At 55.5% G+C, this 12,829-nt stretch overlaps 1 protein-coding gene across 1 annotated transcript; it reads left to right on the forward strand.

The window, feature by feature from the left end:
* Positions 1-535: 535 nt before the first annotated feature.
* On the forward strand, positions 536-5,508 carry NMRK2 (nicotinamide riboside kinase 2). Its single transcript, XM_019744220.3, has 7 exons — positions 536-1,367; positions 2,990-3,080; positions 3,638-3,686; positions 3,772-3,928; positions 4,385-4,456; positions 4,811-4,917; positions 5,189-5,508. The coding sequence occupies exons 1-7, from the start codon at positions 1,342-1,344 to the stop codon at positions 5,272-5,274; spliced, it is 588 nt and encodes a 195-aa protein (XP_019599779.1). The 5' UTR covers positions 536-1,341; the 3' UTR covers positions 5,275-5,508.
* Positions 5,509-12,829: the final 7,321 nt, after the last annotated feature.

Below are 12,829 nucleotides of genomic sequence, written 5' to 3' on the forward strand. Positions count from 1 at the left end.
GACACTCTCGCTCACCCAGAAGCAATCCAAACCCCTTCATTTAGGGATTGTTGGCCTTTGGTGACTGACCTAAGCCCCACTCATCTGAAAGCTCCGTCCTCTCACCCCACTCTGGTTCCCTTGGCCACCAGCGCCCATCCTGTGGTTAGAGGGACTTTCCAAAGTCACCCCACTAGTATAAATTCAGGTGTGGTTCAAAGGGCTTCTTATAAATAGCAAAAGACATTTATTTCATCTTAAGTGCTTTGGAGATTCCAGGAACCAAATATTATGACAAAAGATACTCCCTTGTACCACTTAGGAAATGGTTTTAGGAGGTGTGTGCTGGGAGCTAGGACTAAGACCAAATATATATTTGTTATAAATCACAATATCACAGTTATAATAACAATAATAACAGCCTGTGCCCAACCATACAGTCCCCATGTTACCGAGGGAAGACTGAGCACAGAGATGTCACATGACTCAGCCGAGGTCACACAGGACTGTCGAGGGGCTGTTCCCCTCGTATAGATGGGTGGAGCCTCCAGTCCAGATGTGTGTCCCAGCCCTGTCAGGAAGTGGCTATTTGAATTTGGGTGACTGCGTCCCTCACCTTCCCGGGGCACCAGACCAGGGGCCACCAGCATAGTCATACCCCACCCCAGGCCGCTGAGGGGCACGATGCCAAACCTGGTGACTCCTTCAGGCCTCACGTGGGCAGTCGGTGAACAGCCCCCGGTGTCACGCTGAGAGTTTCTGGCAGGGCCTAGGTCATCAGAGTACAGCTATCTTGGCACTCACCGTTCGGGACTTTAATTCCATCTTGGCTGCAGCCCCCTTGAAAAGGGAAGTTCCCCCGTGGTGGGTAGGGGCTGGTACTGCTACTCGTGTGTGATGGGGCAGGGAGTGAGTTCCGTTTCCTCAGCACCATCAGAACCAGTCTTAATGTCAGGGTCAGGCCAGGGGACACACTGGGCATGATATTTTTAGGGAGGGAAGATGTGTGGTGCCATCTGCCCTGTGGGCAGTCTGGATAGGAGAGGGGAGGAGGAGGAGGGAAGAGGCAGCTGGGGTGACATCTACCCGTACCCCCCCCCATCCTGCTGGCCCGTGACTAATTTAGGCAAAAGGCAACGTGGAGCTATTTCCATCTGATGGAAATGTGCCCCCACCCTGGGGGCTGCGCTGCCCATAGGCTGAGGGCCGCCTCCCCTGGGGTGGCCTCCGGGCTGCCAGGGTCTATAAAAGTGCCAGGTTTTCTCAATGAAGCTGGGACGCAGCTCACTGAGGGGTGAGACCCAGCGGGGTGCCTGGGAGTAGGCAGGCCCAGTGCAGCCCCTGCCAGCCCTCCACGCAGAGATGAAGTACATCGTGGGCATCGGAGGGTGAGTGGCCCCACGGGGACAAAGGCACAGGGGAGCATCCAGAAGAGGCCACGGAATGAATGGAGGGTTTCCTGGTGCCTGGGGTGGCAGGGCCCACCACCTACAGCTTGAGTCTGGGGAGGGGTCTCTGCTGGACTCTCGCAGCGGGGACAGCGGGCTGGGCGCGGGGGTCCAATTTTAAATTTCCAAATGGAAATCACTTTTCCCCACTATACTCCACGTAAAGCCAAAAATCAGTGGGGACGGAAGACTTTATAGAGCTCAGGCAGATTCTCCTAACAGGCTGGGGCCAGTCCTAGAGGGCAGGGAACACCCTACCCTGAGGCAGACACGTGGGTGGGTAGGGTGGCGACCCCCAGAATCGCATTCTGTGCGCCTGTGGTAGCACCTGCCCAACAGGGGCCTCCCTCCTCCCGGGATTCAATCTCCATTTTATTACCAATAGCCAGGTCTTTTAAGATAATGCTGGGAAATGTCTAACCATTACATTGTTTTGTGCACCTAAAACTAATATTTAAAAAAATGGAAAGAAAAAAAAAGAAAGGTAATGCTGGGGAAGCCTTTCACCTATGCAGGGCAGGCTTGGGAGCACGGATGTCCCACCCAGGCAGTTGCCCTAGACCCTTCCTGTGTTTGGTTTAATGCTCTGCTGGCACCCATTTGAAATTCTTAATAAATTTGAAGGAGGGCTCCAACCTTTCCTTATGTACAGGGCCCTGCAAATTCCATAGCCACGCTGAGCATAAGATGTGCCTTTTAGTGAAAACCCAAATTAATGTCAGGGTCTTCTAACCTGCTCCCCCTCAATGTAGGGGTGTCCCCTTTCCCGTGGGCCCTTTAAATCGGCTGCAGCTTTCCCCTGTTCCACACCCAGCTTTCTGCCCCGGTTGCTGGAACAGGGACAAGGTCAAAGGGCACTCACTTCCAGAAAGGTCTGACCTGCTGTGTCCTTCCTCTGCTCCAGGAGTCCAGAGTGTTGTTCCCTCTGCCCCAGGCCAACCACCCGTCCTGGTTTTCTTGGCACTGAAGGGTCCCTGACATTTGGGACTTCTGGTGCTAAAAGCAGAGATATCCTCAGCAAACCAGGGCAAGTTGGTCAATTGCTTTTTGCCAGTTGCTTTTCTTTCCCGTTTCCTTTTTTTTTTTTCCGGTCTTTTCTTGGTGACAACCATTTCATAGACTCGAGTGCCTCTTTCAGTTTAAAAACCAACTGCTGGTTTCCCTATTGCAAAATTTTTTCTCCCCCAGTTTGCACTTGTTTTACCATTTTGGCCTTAAAAAAAAAAGCCCTACGACAGCTAAATCATGCTTGGGTCTCACTTTCCTGGTCTGTAAACCTGGGTTTTGCAGACGCAGCTCCTAGGTTTGCGGTGACAGTAAAATGATTCTAAGTCTAGGGTGGCCTGTGCCGCCCGAGAGCCTATGTGAGCCGCTTCTGTCTATTTTCATACTTTCTGCCCCTTGTCTCTGCTTAGAAAGCCTTCTCTGACCCTAGGCCAATAACAATATCCTCTTAGCTCTCTGGTTGATGGTTCTGTGTTTTGTATTTGAGTCTGATTCCAGGGGCCCCTTAGGCCCCTCAGGCCTAGCCAGGCAGCCTCACGCGTGCACTGTCTCCACAGCGTGACCAACGGTGGCAAGACCACACTGACCAATAGCCTGCTCCAGGTGCTGCCCAACTGCTGCGTGATCCACCAGGATGACTTTTTCAAGGTGACCACCCTCGCCTGGGGATGGGGGACCGGCCCAGGCCACCCTGCCCTCTGCTGCCCACAGCCCACACAGGCCAGGCAGCGGCCCCTCCCAGGTCGCCCTGGGCATTCTCATGTACTAAGCACCTGGCACATTCTCACTGGACACCTGTTCCCCATTGGGCTGATGGGGACACCGGTTCCCAGAGTGGGGGTGCCACCAGGCCAGCACCACTGTGGCCTCCTGGGCCCTTTCTCCCTCTGTACCTCCACTTTCCCATCTGCAAACTGGGCTCTGAGTCAGCCCTCCATGCTTTGTAGCGGGTAATGGGTGTGAAGTCCTGTGGCAAGAGTCACAGGGCAGGGGACAGGAGTGTTCCAGTGCCCACTTGAAGCCCCCACAGTGCCCGGCACCTTGGAACCTATAAGCATCAACTGCAGAGGGATGGGGCAGGACCCCAGGCCCCTCACTGTGGGGTCTCCAGCTACCTAGGGGTCCACCAAGGGTCTGTCACTCCAGGGTGGCAGTGAGGTGGGAAGGCGGGCACTGAGCCCAGGGTTCGGGCTCCTCTGTTTCAGCCCCAAGACCAAATCGCAGTCGGGGAGGACGGCTTCAAGCAATGGGATGGTAAGGACGGCCAGCGGCCCCACGCCCCCTGCCCACTCTGCCCCCCTCCCACGGCCTTGCTGATGCCCACTCTCCCCACCCCCAGTGCTGGAGTCCCTGGACATGGAGGCCATGCTGAGCACCGTGAAGGCCTGGGTGAGCAGCCCCCAGAAGTTCGCACATGCCCATGGGGTCAGCGTCCAGCTGGATACCTCAGACACCCACATCCTCCTTCTGGAAGGCTTCCTGCTATACAGCTACAAGTGAGCAGCTGTGGTTTGCATCCCAGACAATCTGGGCCCTCCCAGGGGTCACTGAGTCTCTATTTAGAAGTCAGGGGCAGAGCTGGACTCAGCTCAAGGGTCTGGGGCAAACACTCCTGCTTCTTGGGGAAACTGAGTCCTCCTTCCAGAACCTCATCCTCCCTCAGGCAAAGTAGGAGGCTGGACTGGACCCCTGACCCCACTGTGTGACCCTGGACAAGATATCCTACCCCTCTGGGCCCGTCCAAACTGGGGGCTGCTGTGGGGATGTTTGTGGGCATAGCGGAGACTGACCGACGCTGGTCCCCGCCCTGACCCTTAAACCAGCTGGCCCAGCCCCTCCCACTCCAGCCCTCACAGCCCTGGAACGAGGCTGGAGGCCAGGGCCGTGGGGCTGTGCCCTCTGACTAGTGAAAGCAGGCCCATGGCACTAACCTTGTCCCCCATCCCCGCCAGGCCCCTGGTGGATTTGTACAGCCGACGGTACTTCTTGACTGTTCCCTACGGAGAGTGCAAGTGGAGGAGGAGGTGAGCCTAGAGGCTTTGTCTGGATTACCAGATGGAAAGCGATGATGCCCATGGGACACAGGCCACACAGAAACCACAGGCTGGCAGCCAGAAGACACTGTTCCAGAAGCCCCAACCTGGGGCCTAGAGGCATGGCCCACCCATGCCCTGCCCTGGGCATCTCCCAGGCCCATGGAGTGAAAATGCCAGAAGCTAGGGAGGGAACCCAGACCCCAGCCTGGAGGCCCTGACTCAGTGAGGTCCCCTTTCTCACTGGTGCTATCCCTGACTGAGTTCAGGTCCCCAAGGCTCTGCTCATGGCACCACCCGTGAGCGACATGGGTATCACTCATTCTTGTCTATCTCTCTCCCCAGTACTCGAAGCTATGAGGTGCCCGACCCACCAGGCCTCTTTGATGGTCACGTGTGGCCCATGTACCAGAAGTATAAGCAAGAGATGGAGGCCAATGGCGTGGAAGTGGGTAAGCCTCTGAGTAGGATGAGGCCTGGCCCAGGGGACTCTGAGCCCAGCCTCTCCACATCGGGACCATTTGGGGAACCCAGAAGTCCCTCCTCGAATCATACTACCATTCCCGCTTGCTTTTGGCCCCAGAGGCTGTTCTATTCCAGTAGCCTGACTCTGTAGGTCCATTTCCTCCTGACCCAGCAGTCTGCCTGTCTCCCTGTGACTTGGCTGGCTGCCTCCTGGTAGCCCAGCCATTTCACCCTTGACCATGGCCTTTCTGATTTCAGTGTACCTGGATGGCATGAAGTCCCGTGAGGAGATCTTCCACCAGGTCCTGGAAGACATTCAGAACTCGCTCCTGAACCGCTCCTAGGCGTGGCTGGGGGAGGAGGGGCCCAGCCCGGCACTGCAGGGACCCACATACGATTTTGGCCACAGTATGACCAGGCTGGTAGTGTGACCATTTCTCTTTGGAAACATCTGTACATGCAAAAGTGGGGGCCCCATTCACAGCTCAGCATCTCGGGGCCCCGGGATCCGCCCCAGGAAGCCTCTGTAACCTCACAGCAGCTTAAGTATTAAACTCAGTCCTGTTTTGTTTTTTTAACCACTGGCGTCCAGCCTGTTGTGTTTGAGGAGCTGAAAGGGACCCTTCTATCCCCTCTCCTTGGATCATTGGTGGCCTCAGGGTTTCACTAAGAGCTCTGGGCAGTTAGTCTCCACCTGTTGGACCCATGCAGACATGACCCCAGGGGCTGCTTGGGGGTCCTTGGGGTCTCAGTTTCTCCAGAGAGGAAATTTCCTGCTAACTTTCAACAGATGGCCCACAGCAGGGGCTGGGAAGTCAGCAGCCTGAGGGCACCCAGCTGTTGGCTGAGCCCTGACCCCAGCATGTCCCTTCTCTGTGGTTGGAGCTGATACCTACTTGGTGGGGTTATTGGGAAGTTTTCATGACCCAGTATGCTTGTAAAGGACACACTTCCTGTCCCAGGAACCACATTTCCCTGTTCCCTCCCCAAAGCATCCATAAAAAGTTTTTTCACACCCAGTTCGAAGAGAGGGAGACTCGGGCTCAGCAATGGCCGGTGGCTTAGCAGAGCTGGCACTAGAACCTGGGTCTCCCTAGACCCTGTTCTCTTTTCCCAAAGGAGTCTGGAAGGTCCGGTGAGACCAGATCCCTGGGAGTTGGGGGCAGGGCAGGTTCCCCTTGCCCTGAGGTAATGCCGCACGGCCAGCTGTGGAGCCGTTGCTCCCCACCCTGCTCAGGCCACAACAGAACGAAAGCCCGTAGTCCAGTCAGGTTTGGACAAAGACAGTGAGCATTCACAAGTCATGGAGAAAAAATAAAAGAAAGAACCAATTGCCATATAACCCAGCAATTCCACTCTTAGGAATATCCCCAACGAACTGAAAACGGGTGTCCACACAAAAACTTGTACAAGAACGTTCACAGCAGCAGGATTCACAACAGCCAAGATGTGGACACAGCCCCAGTGTCTATGGACGGATGATGGACACACACAGCGTGGCCCGTCCACACACGGGAGTGTCACTCGACTGTGAAAAGGAGGGAGGCGCTGCCACTCGCCACAACGTGGATGGACCTTGAACACACGGGGCTCATAAGAGAAACCGGGACACACAGGCCACACAGTGTGTGATTCCATGTATGTGAAATGTCCAGGACAGGCACATCCACAGACAGGAAGTGGGTTAGTGGTTGTCAGGGGCTGGAGGTGGGGGGAGTGATAGCTGATGGGGATGGGGCTTCTTCTTTTGGGGTGATGAGAATGTTCTAGAATTGGATAGAAGTGGTGGTTGCACAACATTGTGAATGCACTAAATGCTACTGAGCTGTTGACTTAAAAATGGTTAATTTTATGTTATGTGAAGTTCACCTCAAGAAAAAGAAAAGGAAGGAGTGGGGAGGGAGGGACGGAAAGAAGGAGGGAGGGAGAGGTCAGGTCTGGGCACTGGCATGATTCTGGGAAGGAGCCTCAGTCACAGGCCAGCATTTGCAGGGGACGCACAGGGCATAGGTGAAGTGAGGGCCCCACAGGCTTTCTTGCCGTATTTGCAGTCATCAGGAAAAGGCAATAGGGCAAGGAGTGTGGGTGTCCAGAGCCCTCACTCACCCCACAGTCCAGACAGCCCCCCTACCCTCTAAGTTTTCTGCAGGGGGGCCTATGGAGTGGGGCTCTGTGCTTGAAGGCCCCCAGCCCTCTGCCACAGAACAGGCTGGGCAATGAGTCCATCCTACAAGCTCTGCTGCACCCAGGTTTGGGGTACCAGTCTGCTGCTCACTTCTTATGCCCCAGCCCAGGAGCCTCCCGATTGGCCGGTCCACTGGGTAGCTGCCCTTTCTGAACACAGCCTCCCTGTGAGCAGAAAGCAACCAGCTGCAGTCACCGTGGCCCTTCTCCACTCCTGTGGCCTCAGGACCCAGCACAGAGCAAGACAGAGGGACGAGCGCTAAGCGGATGGACAGGTGGGTAGACGGGACAGACAGATGGATGGCAGCAGAGCCGGGAGGACCCACACGCTCTGGGCCTGGGGCTCATCCCGGGTATTTATTTCAGTAAGGGCCTCTCGCGCTCTTTCGACCGCCCTGAAGACCCCGTCTGGGCCACTAGTAGGGTGACCACCTTGTCCTGATGCGCAGGGGATGTTCCCAGCTTTAACACTGACAGTCCTGAATCTCTGGAAACCCTCAGAACCAGGCATCCCAGCAAGGTTTAAGCCAGGGTGACGTGCCTGGGAACCCGGGCTGTTCACTGTGCATCCCTCAGAGGTCCCTTCTGAAGCCATTCCTTCTGCCCTCATGAGGCGGTGGGGCGCCGGGTCCGAAGACGCCCCCCCCCCCATGATTGCATTTATTAGCTTTCCTTACAAATCTCACTTATTTTATTGATGTTAACTAAATTCGTTTGAAGAGAAAACTTTATGGCACTGGTGCCGAAAGGAAAACCTCAATTTCCTGATATGCATTGGAATGAAGCACATAGCTACTGAAGTTAGAATGCCTGCCCACTTATCACCTAAAACCGGCCCCAGGGACACCTAGCGCTCAGCACCCCACCTTCCCGAAAACTTCAAGGCCAAAAACAACCTCAGGGAAGGGGTTCTCAAGGGGGTGACCCTGCCACCGGGAACATCTGTGCTCGCCACCACTGGCAACACCACACAATGCATAGGATGGCCCCCCACAGAGAATGACCCGGCCCCAGTGTCCAACTGCAGAGGGGACACCCTGTCCTGAGGACAGAGAATTGGCTTGAACCCCCATCCCCTGGAGGAGCTCCGAGTGGGACTCACTGTGCAGGGAAGGCCCCGGGAAGGGGCTGAGGGCCCAGGACAGGGACAGACACTGACACACCCCCATGTGCCCGCCGTCCTGTGGCTGACACCCTCCTGGGCTAAGTCATCCCGCACCATGAGGAACTTGGCCAGGCCAGGCCTGCCCGAGGCCCCCCCCTTCCTTGGTCCCTGCAGGGCCCTGTTGTGCCAGGGATGCCACCCCATGGCGGAGGGGGTGTGGTGCCTCTGCCTCAGGGTTGCTGGGGGCTGAGGTGGGTGGACGGGACCCTGATGGGCCCCTCACTGGAACCTGGCCCCTCTGCGGTTCCCTCAGTGACAAAGCCAATCTGAAGCCCCAAACCTGCTGGGGAGAACTTACCCCCCCGCCCAGCACACCGCAAACAGACATACAGACAGGTGACCTTTTATGCAAAGGGCCCCACCAGCACTCCCTGGCCCCAGGACTCTCACCCCACCAGCACTCTGTCCTGGTCCCTGCCCCAAACGTCCTTACAGCCATGGGGGGAGAGACACTGAAATCTACAGCACCAATGGAGGTAGACGCCCTGTGGGGGTCAGGCTGTAGCACCCGTCTCCCCGCCTCCTCGTTTTTACTCTATTTCAGGACCAGCCCCCCCACACACACCCCAAGCATTTGCCACTCACATTAAGTAGCACTCAGCCAGCCCTCTTAATCAGCAGTTACTCTGCTGGCACCCCCACCCCCACACATGTCCCAATAGGGCCAGAGCGGTCACCGCTGAAGGCTGCCTGACCTCGGGCTCCCGTCCTCCCGGCCGCCAGGCCCCTGAGGGAATGTCCTTGGGGACACCTAGGGCAGTTGTCCCCAGTGCCTGGGGGAGGACTGGGCTGATGGCCTCAGTCTGCCATATGCCCTCCACTGCCACCCAGAAGCCCTCCCAAATTCACCCAGCACATTCTGGTGGGGATCTAGGAGGGACCCAAGAATGGTCCCATCTCCTCATTGTTCCCTTGAAGCTTCTCTGGCATTCAACAAAGTCACCAAACAACTGAGTTTCAGGGAGGGGAGGAAGCGGCAGGGGTCAGGCAGCTGCCAGAGCAGAGGTGTCTTAGAGTTTAGTCAGTGCAAACAGGACTCATTCCAGATAGGCCTATAAGTACCCCAGAAGAGGACTTTCAAAATCTAAAACCCCAGGGGGCAGAGGATACCAGGGGGTCTGGAGACAGGGGTGGGAGCAGGGTAGTGAGGTAGCCCCAACCTAATTCCCCACCGTTTACTCCCCAGGGAGCCAGCGCTATGGCCACATCACCGCAAAACACACATGCATTCTGGGGTAGCCTGGCCCAGGGCGGGGTGTCCCAGCTCTCTCCCCTCTAAGACAAAGAGAATTGAGGAAGACCCAGCTGCTTCCTGTTCCTCTTCCTCATTCTTCTTCTTCCTCCTCTCTGCCCTCTTCCCCGCTGGGACAGGCCCCCAAACCGCCTGGGACAGTTAAGTGCCACCAAGGCTGTGTTTCAGACGTCCTTTGCGTGGGGTATGTCATTTCACCACTGTTCTGTGTCTCACTTTTCAGGCCACCAAGTGGGGCCGGGCGGAGGGATGGGGGAGATGGTTTTGGTACTTACTTTTCTTTTTCTCTCACAACAGGGGGGCTAAAAGTCTCAGGGGCTGAAGGAGCCGTTGGGAGCTGGTGGGCCTGGCTTTATAGGAGCTGCGGGCCCTCCCTACCCCAGGACCTGGGCAGGCACAGCCTGGTTATTAATAGCGGCCGCAGCTTTTTGCCCAAGTATGGTCTGGAGTGCAGCAGCTGTGGGCTTGGCTGGCACCTGCTCTTGGCCACCAGGCCCAAGGAAGATGGCACAGGGACTGTCTTCTGACCTACAAGAGATGGGAACGCTCTGCTCCACCCAGAGTGTGATGGTGCTTCCCACACCGCAGCCTCCCAAATCTAACAAGACTCATGCTTGGGGGGTGCGCTGTATGTGCTGGACCCCGACACACCCTTTCCTTCCATCCTCGGTGCTACCCTAGGAGGCAGACGGAACCCTCCTCCCTGGGGGAGGGTAAGACTGGGCAGAGAGGGGGTGTGTTTGCCAAGAGCGCAGCCCAATCAGGCTGCGTTCAAACCCAGGACCCTCTGGCTCATCTCGAAGGTGCTATGTGACAACCCAAGCTGTGGTGTAAGGCCTAAAATTAGGGCTCCATCTTACGTGCTGGTAAAAGCAGGAGGCCCCCAGTGGCCTCCACACTGCACCTCCGCTGGCCCCACCCCCTCCTGACCTAGGGACTGACACAGCAGCTGCTGATCCTCGCGTAGCAGGTTTCACTTCAGTGCCACCTGGCCAACCATCCACACACGTGATCGCTGCGATCACTGCGCCCGCCCCTCCCACCATCGTCCCCTACAGCTGGTGTCCGTGTGGAGAGCTTGACCTCCCCGGAACACCTGCTTTGGTGTTCTCTGAGCCTTGTCCAGCTCTAAGACCCTGGTTTGATTAGTTGTACCACCAACATGTATGCAGCGTTGATGATTATAAACCCCTGTGCAGCAACTACTTAATCCTCCTGGTGTCACAGTCAGGGAAAGGAGCAATTACCTCCATTTTGCAGTTGGGACCATGGGGCCAGGAGAGGGCAATGTGCCTGAGGTCACGCTGCAATTTAGAAGCAGGACAAGCAGAAGCCCTGCCTCCCTTGGCCTCCCTCACTCGCCATGCTGTGTGTGAGTTCTCCTTCCATATAAACACAGGTTTTAACCCCCTTTCTTCCAAAGCGCAGCACACATGGCAGCCAAACCCTGAGCTGACCTACGGGCAGGTCTGACCTGACGCCCAACAGCTGGAGGGATGGAATTCATGGCTCCCATAGTTCCTGCCTCCCACCCATCTCAAGAAGCAGGCAGAAGACATTCCCACTTTGCATAAGGCAAAACCAGGCAGCAGAGAGTCCTGACTGCAAATTTGCTGAGTGGTCCATCTCCCCAGAAGAGAAGGACGACAATGGCCCAGCGCTAACACGCAACCCCAATCACACTCTCAGAAAGAAAAGAATGAAGGCACAGCAAATAGACAAGGTGCTAAAAGAGGGGAAACAGAAGTTGAATAGTTCAGTAAGCCGGCAAGTGGTTGCAGTGTGCCTGTATCAGTGTATTAGTCAGCTACTGCTGAACAAATCACCAGAAACTTACTAGCTTAAAACAACACAGGTGTCATCTGATAGTTTACATAGATCAGGAATCTGGGCATGGCTTACCTGGGCCTTCTGCCCAGTCTCTCAAGAGGCTGCAATCCAGGTGTCAGCCAGGACTGGGTTTTATCTGAAGGCTCGACTGGGGAAGGATCCGCCTCTAAGACTGCTCATGTGGTTGGCGGGCTTCATTCCTCGCTAGCTGTACCTTGCCATGTGGGACTCTGCAACATGGGAGCTGGCTTCATCAAAGCCAGCATCAAGGGAAAGGGGGTGCCAGGAAGATGGAAGTCACCATCGATGTAGCCTAATCATGGAAGTGACCTCCATCACCTCTGCTGTTCTGTTGGTTAGAACCCACCATGAGGCCAGGCCACTGTCAAGGGAGTGAACGGTAGGAGGCAGAGGTCCTTGGGAGCACCTCAGAGTCTGCCTGCTGCAGTCACAATGAATTACAGCACACTAGTCCAGCAGGCTCTATGAAAGGGCAGTGCTGTTTGCTAAGTGCTTGCGTGGGCCAGACATTCTGGAGAGGTGCTTTATGACCCCAGGGTGGTTCTCTGTGCCCTCAACTGACAGAATGAGTCAACTAAGTCTGCGCTGAGCTGAGCCACTGAAGATAACCCAGGTCAGGAGGCTGGGGCAGAGATCATCTCCAGAACAATGACGCTTGGCCGTTACCCTGAAAAACACTGAGGAGTTAGCCCTGCAGTGTGGCGGACCCTGCATACTGAAAGGGTAGGTGTGAATCCAAGTGCATTTAAGATTCTACGCAGCCTTAATTTGAAATGCAGGATAGCTAAGTACCCCTCACCCAACCCCATCAAGACAGACATAGTGTCAAACTCCCACTGATGTCTTTCAGCACCTGACATACTCAGAATGCAGTGGGACTTGGTAAACTGGCTGGGTGAACACTGCTCACCAGTCCCGTGGACACTGCCAGGCAGCCTCTGTGTAACCACCCCCCTTGGGATCTGGAGAACCTCTAGCACTGCATAAAAGTTCTTCCTTTTCCATAGGAGGCAGGTAGCACCAGCAGACAATGGCCTTATTGATTTTACAGAAATTACACACCCCTGGGCAGAAATTATACCCACCAGGAGCTGACTGCACTTTGCAACGTAAAATCTGGGAATTTGCTGCACAGAGCCCGGTCTGTAAGCCCTAAGGGTCCTAAAAGCCAGGTGCCATATGCAGGCCAGACCAGGACCTGGCCTGGACAAGGCGGCTGTAAAAGACAGTCATAGACTGACCGCAGAAACCTGAGTAGGTCTGAACATTCGATGAACTGAAATTTACTAGAATTTCAAAAGTGAAAGTTGTTTACCACACTCAATTTTAAAAAAAGTTAAAAAGGAAAAAAACAAGGAGAAACATGCCCGTTGGTGTATGGAAATGAAGCGACATTAGAATGACGGAGAGCTGCCAAAGGCTCAGAACTTCAGCTCCTGGGAAGGAC

This window comes from Rhinolophus sinicus, chromosome 15 (assembly GCF_057876585.1).
Source record: "Rhinolophus sinicus isolate RSI-liver-muscle chromosome 15, RSI-T2T, whole genome shotgun sequence".
Lineage (NCBI taxonomy): Eukaryota > Metazoa > Chordata > Mammalia > Chiroptera > Rhinolophidae > Rhinolophus > Rhinolophus sinicus.

What these genes read in the sequence shown, in the direction of transcription:
- NMRK2 (XM_019744220.3), top strand. Translation starts at nt 1,342, where the DNA reads ATGAAGTACATCGTGGGCATCGGAGG. An exon ending in TACATCGTGGGCATCGGAGG is followed by an intron (nt 1,368 to 2,989) that starts GTGAGTGGCCCC and finishes CTGTCTCCACAG; the next exon opens with CGTGACCAACGGTGGCAAGA. An exon ending in GGCCAATGGCGTGGAAGTGG is followed by an intron (nt 4,918 to 5,188) that starts GTAAGCCTCTGA and finishes TTCTGATTTCAG; the next exon opens with TGTACCTGGATGGCATGAAG.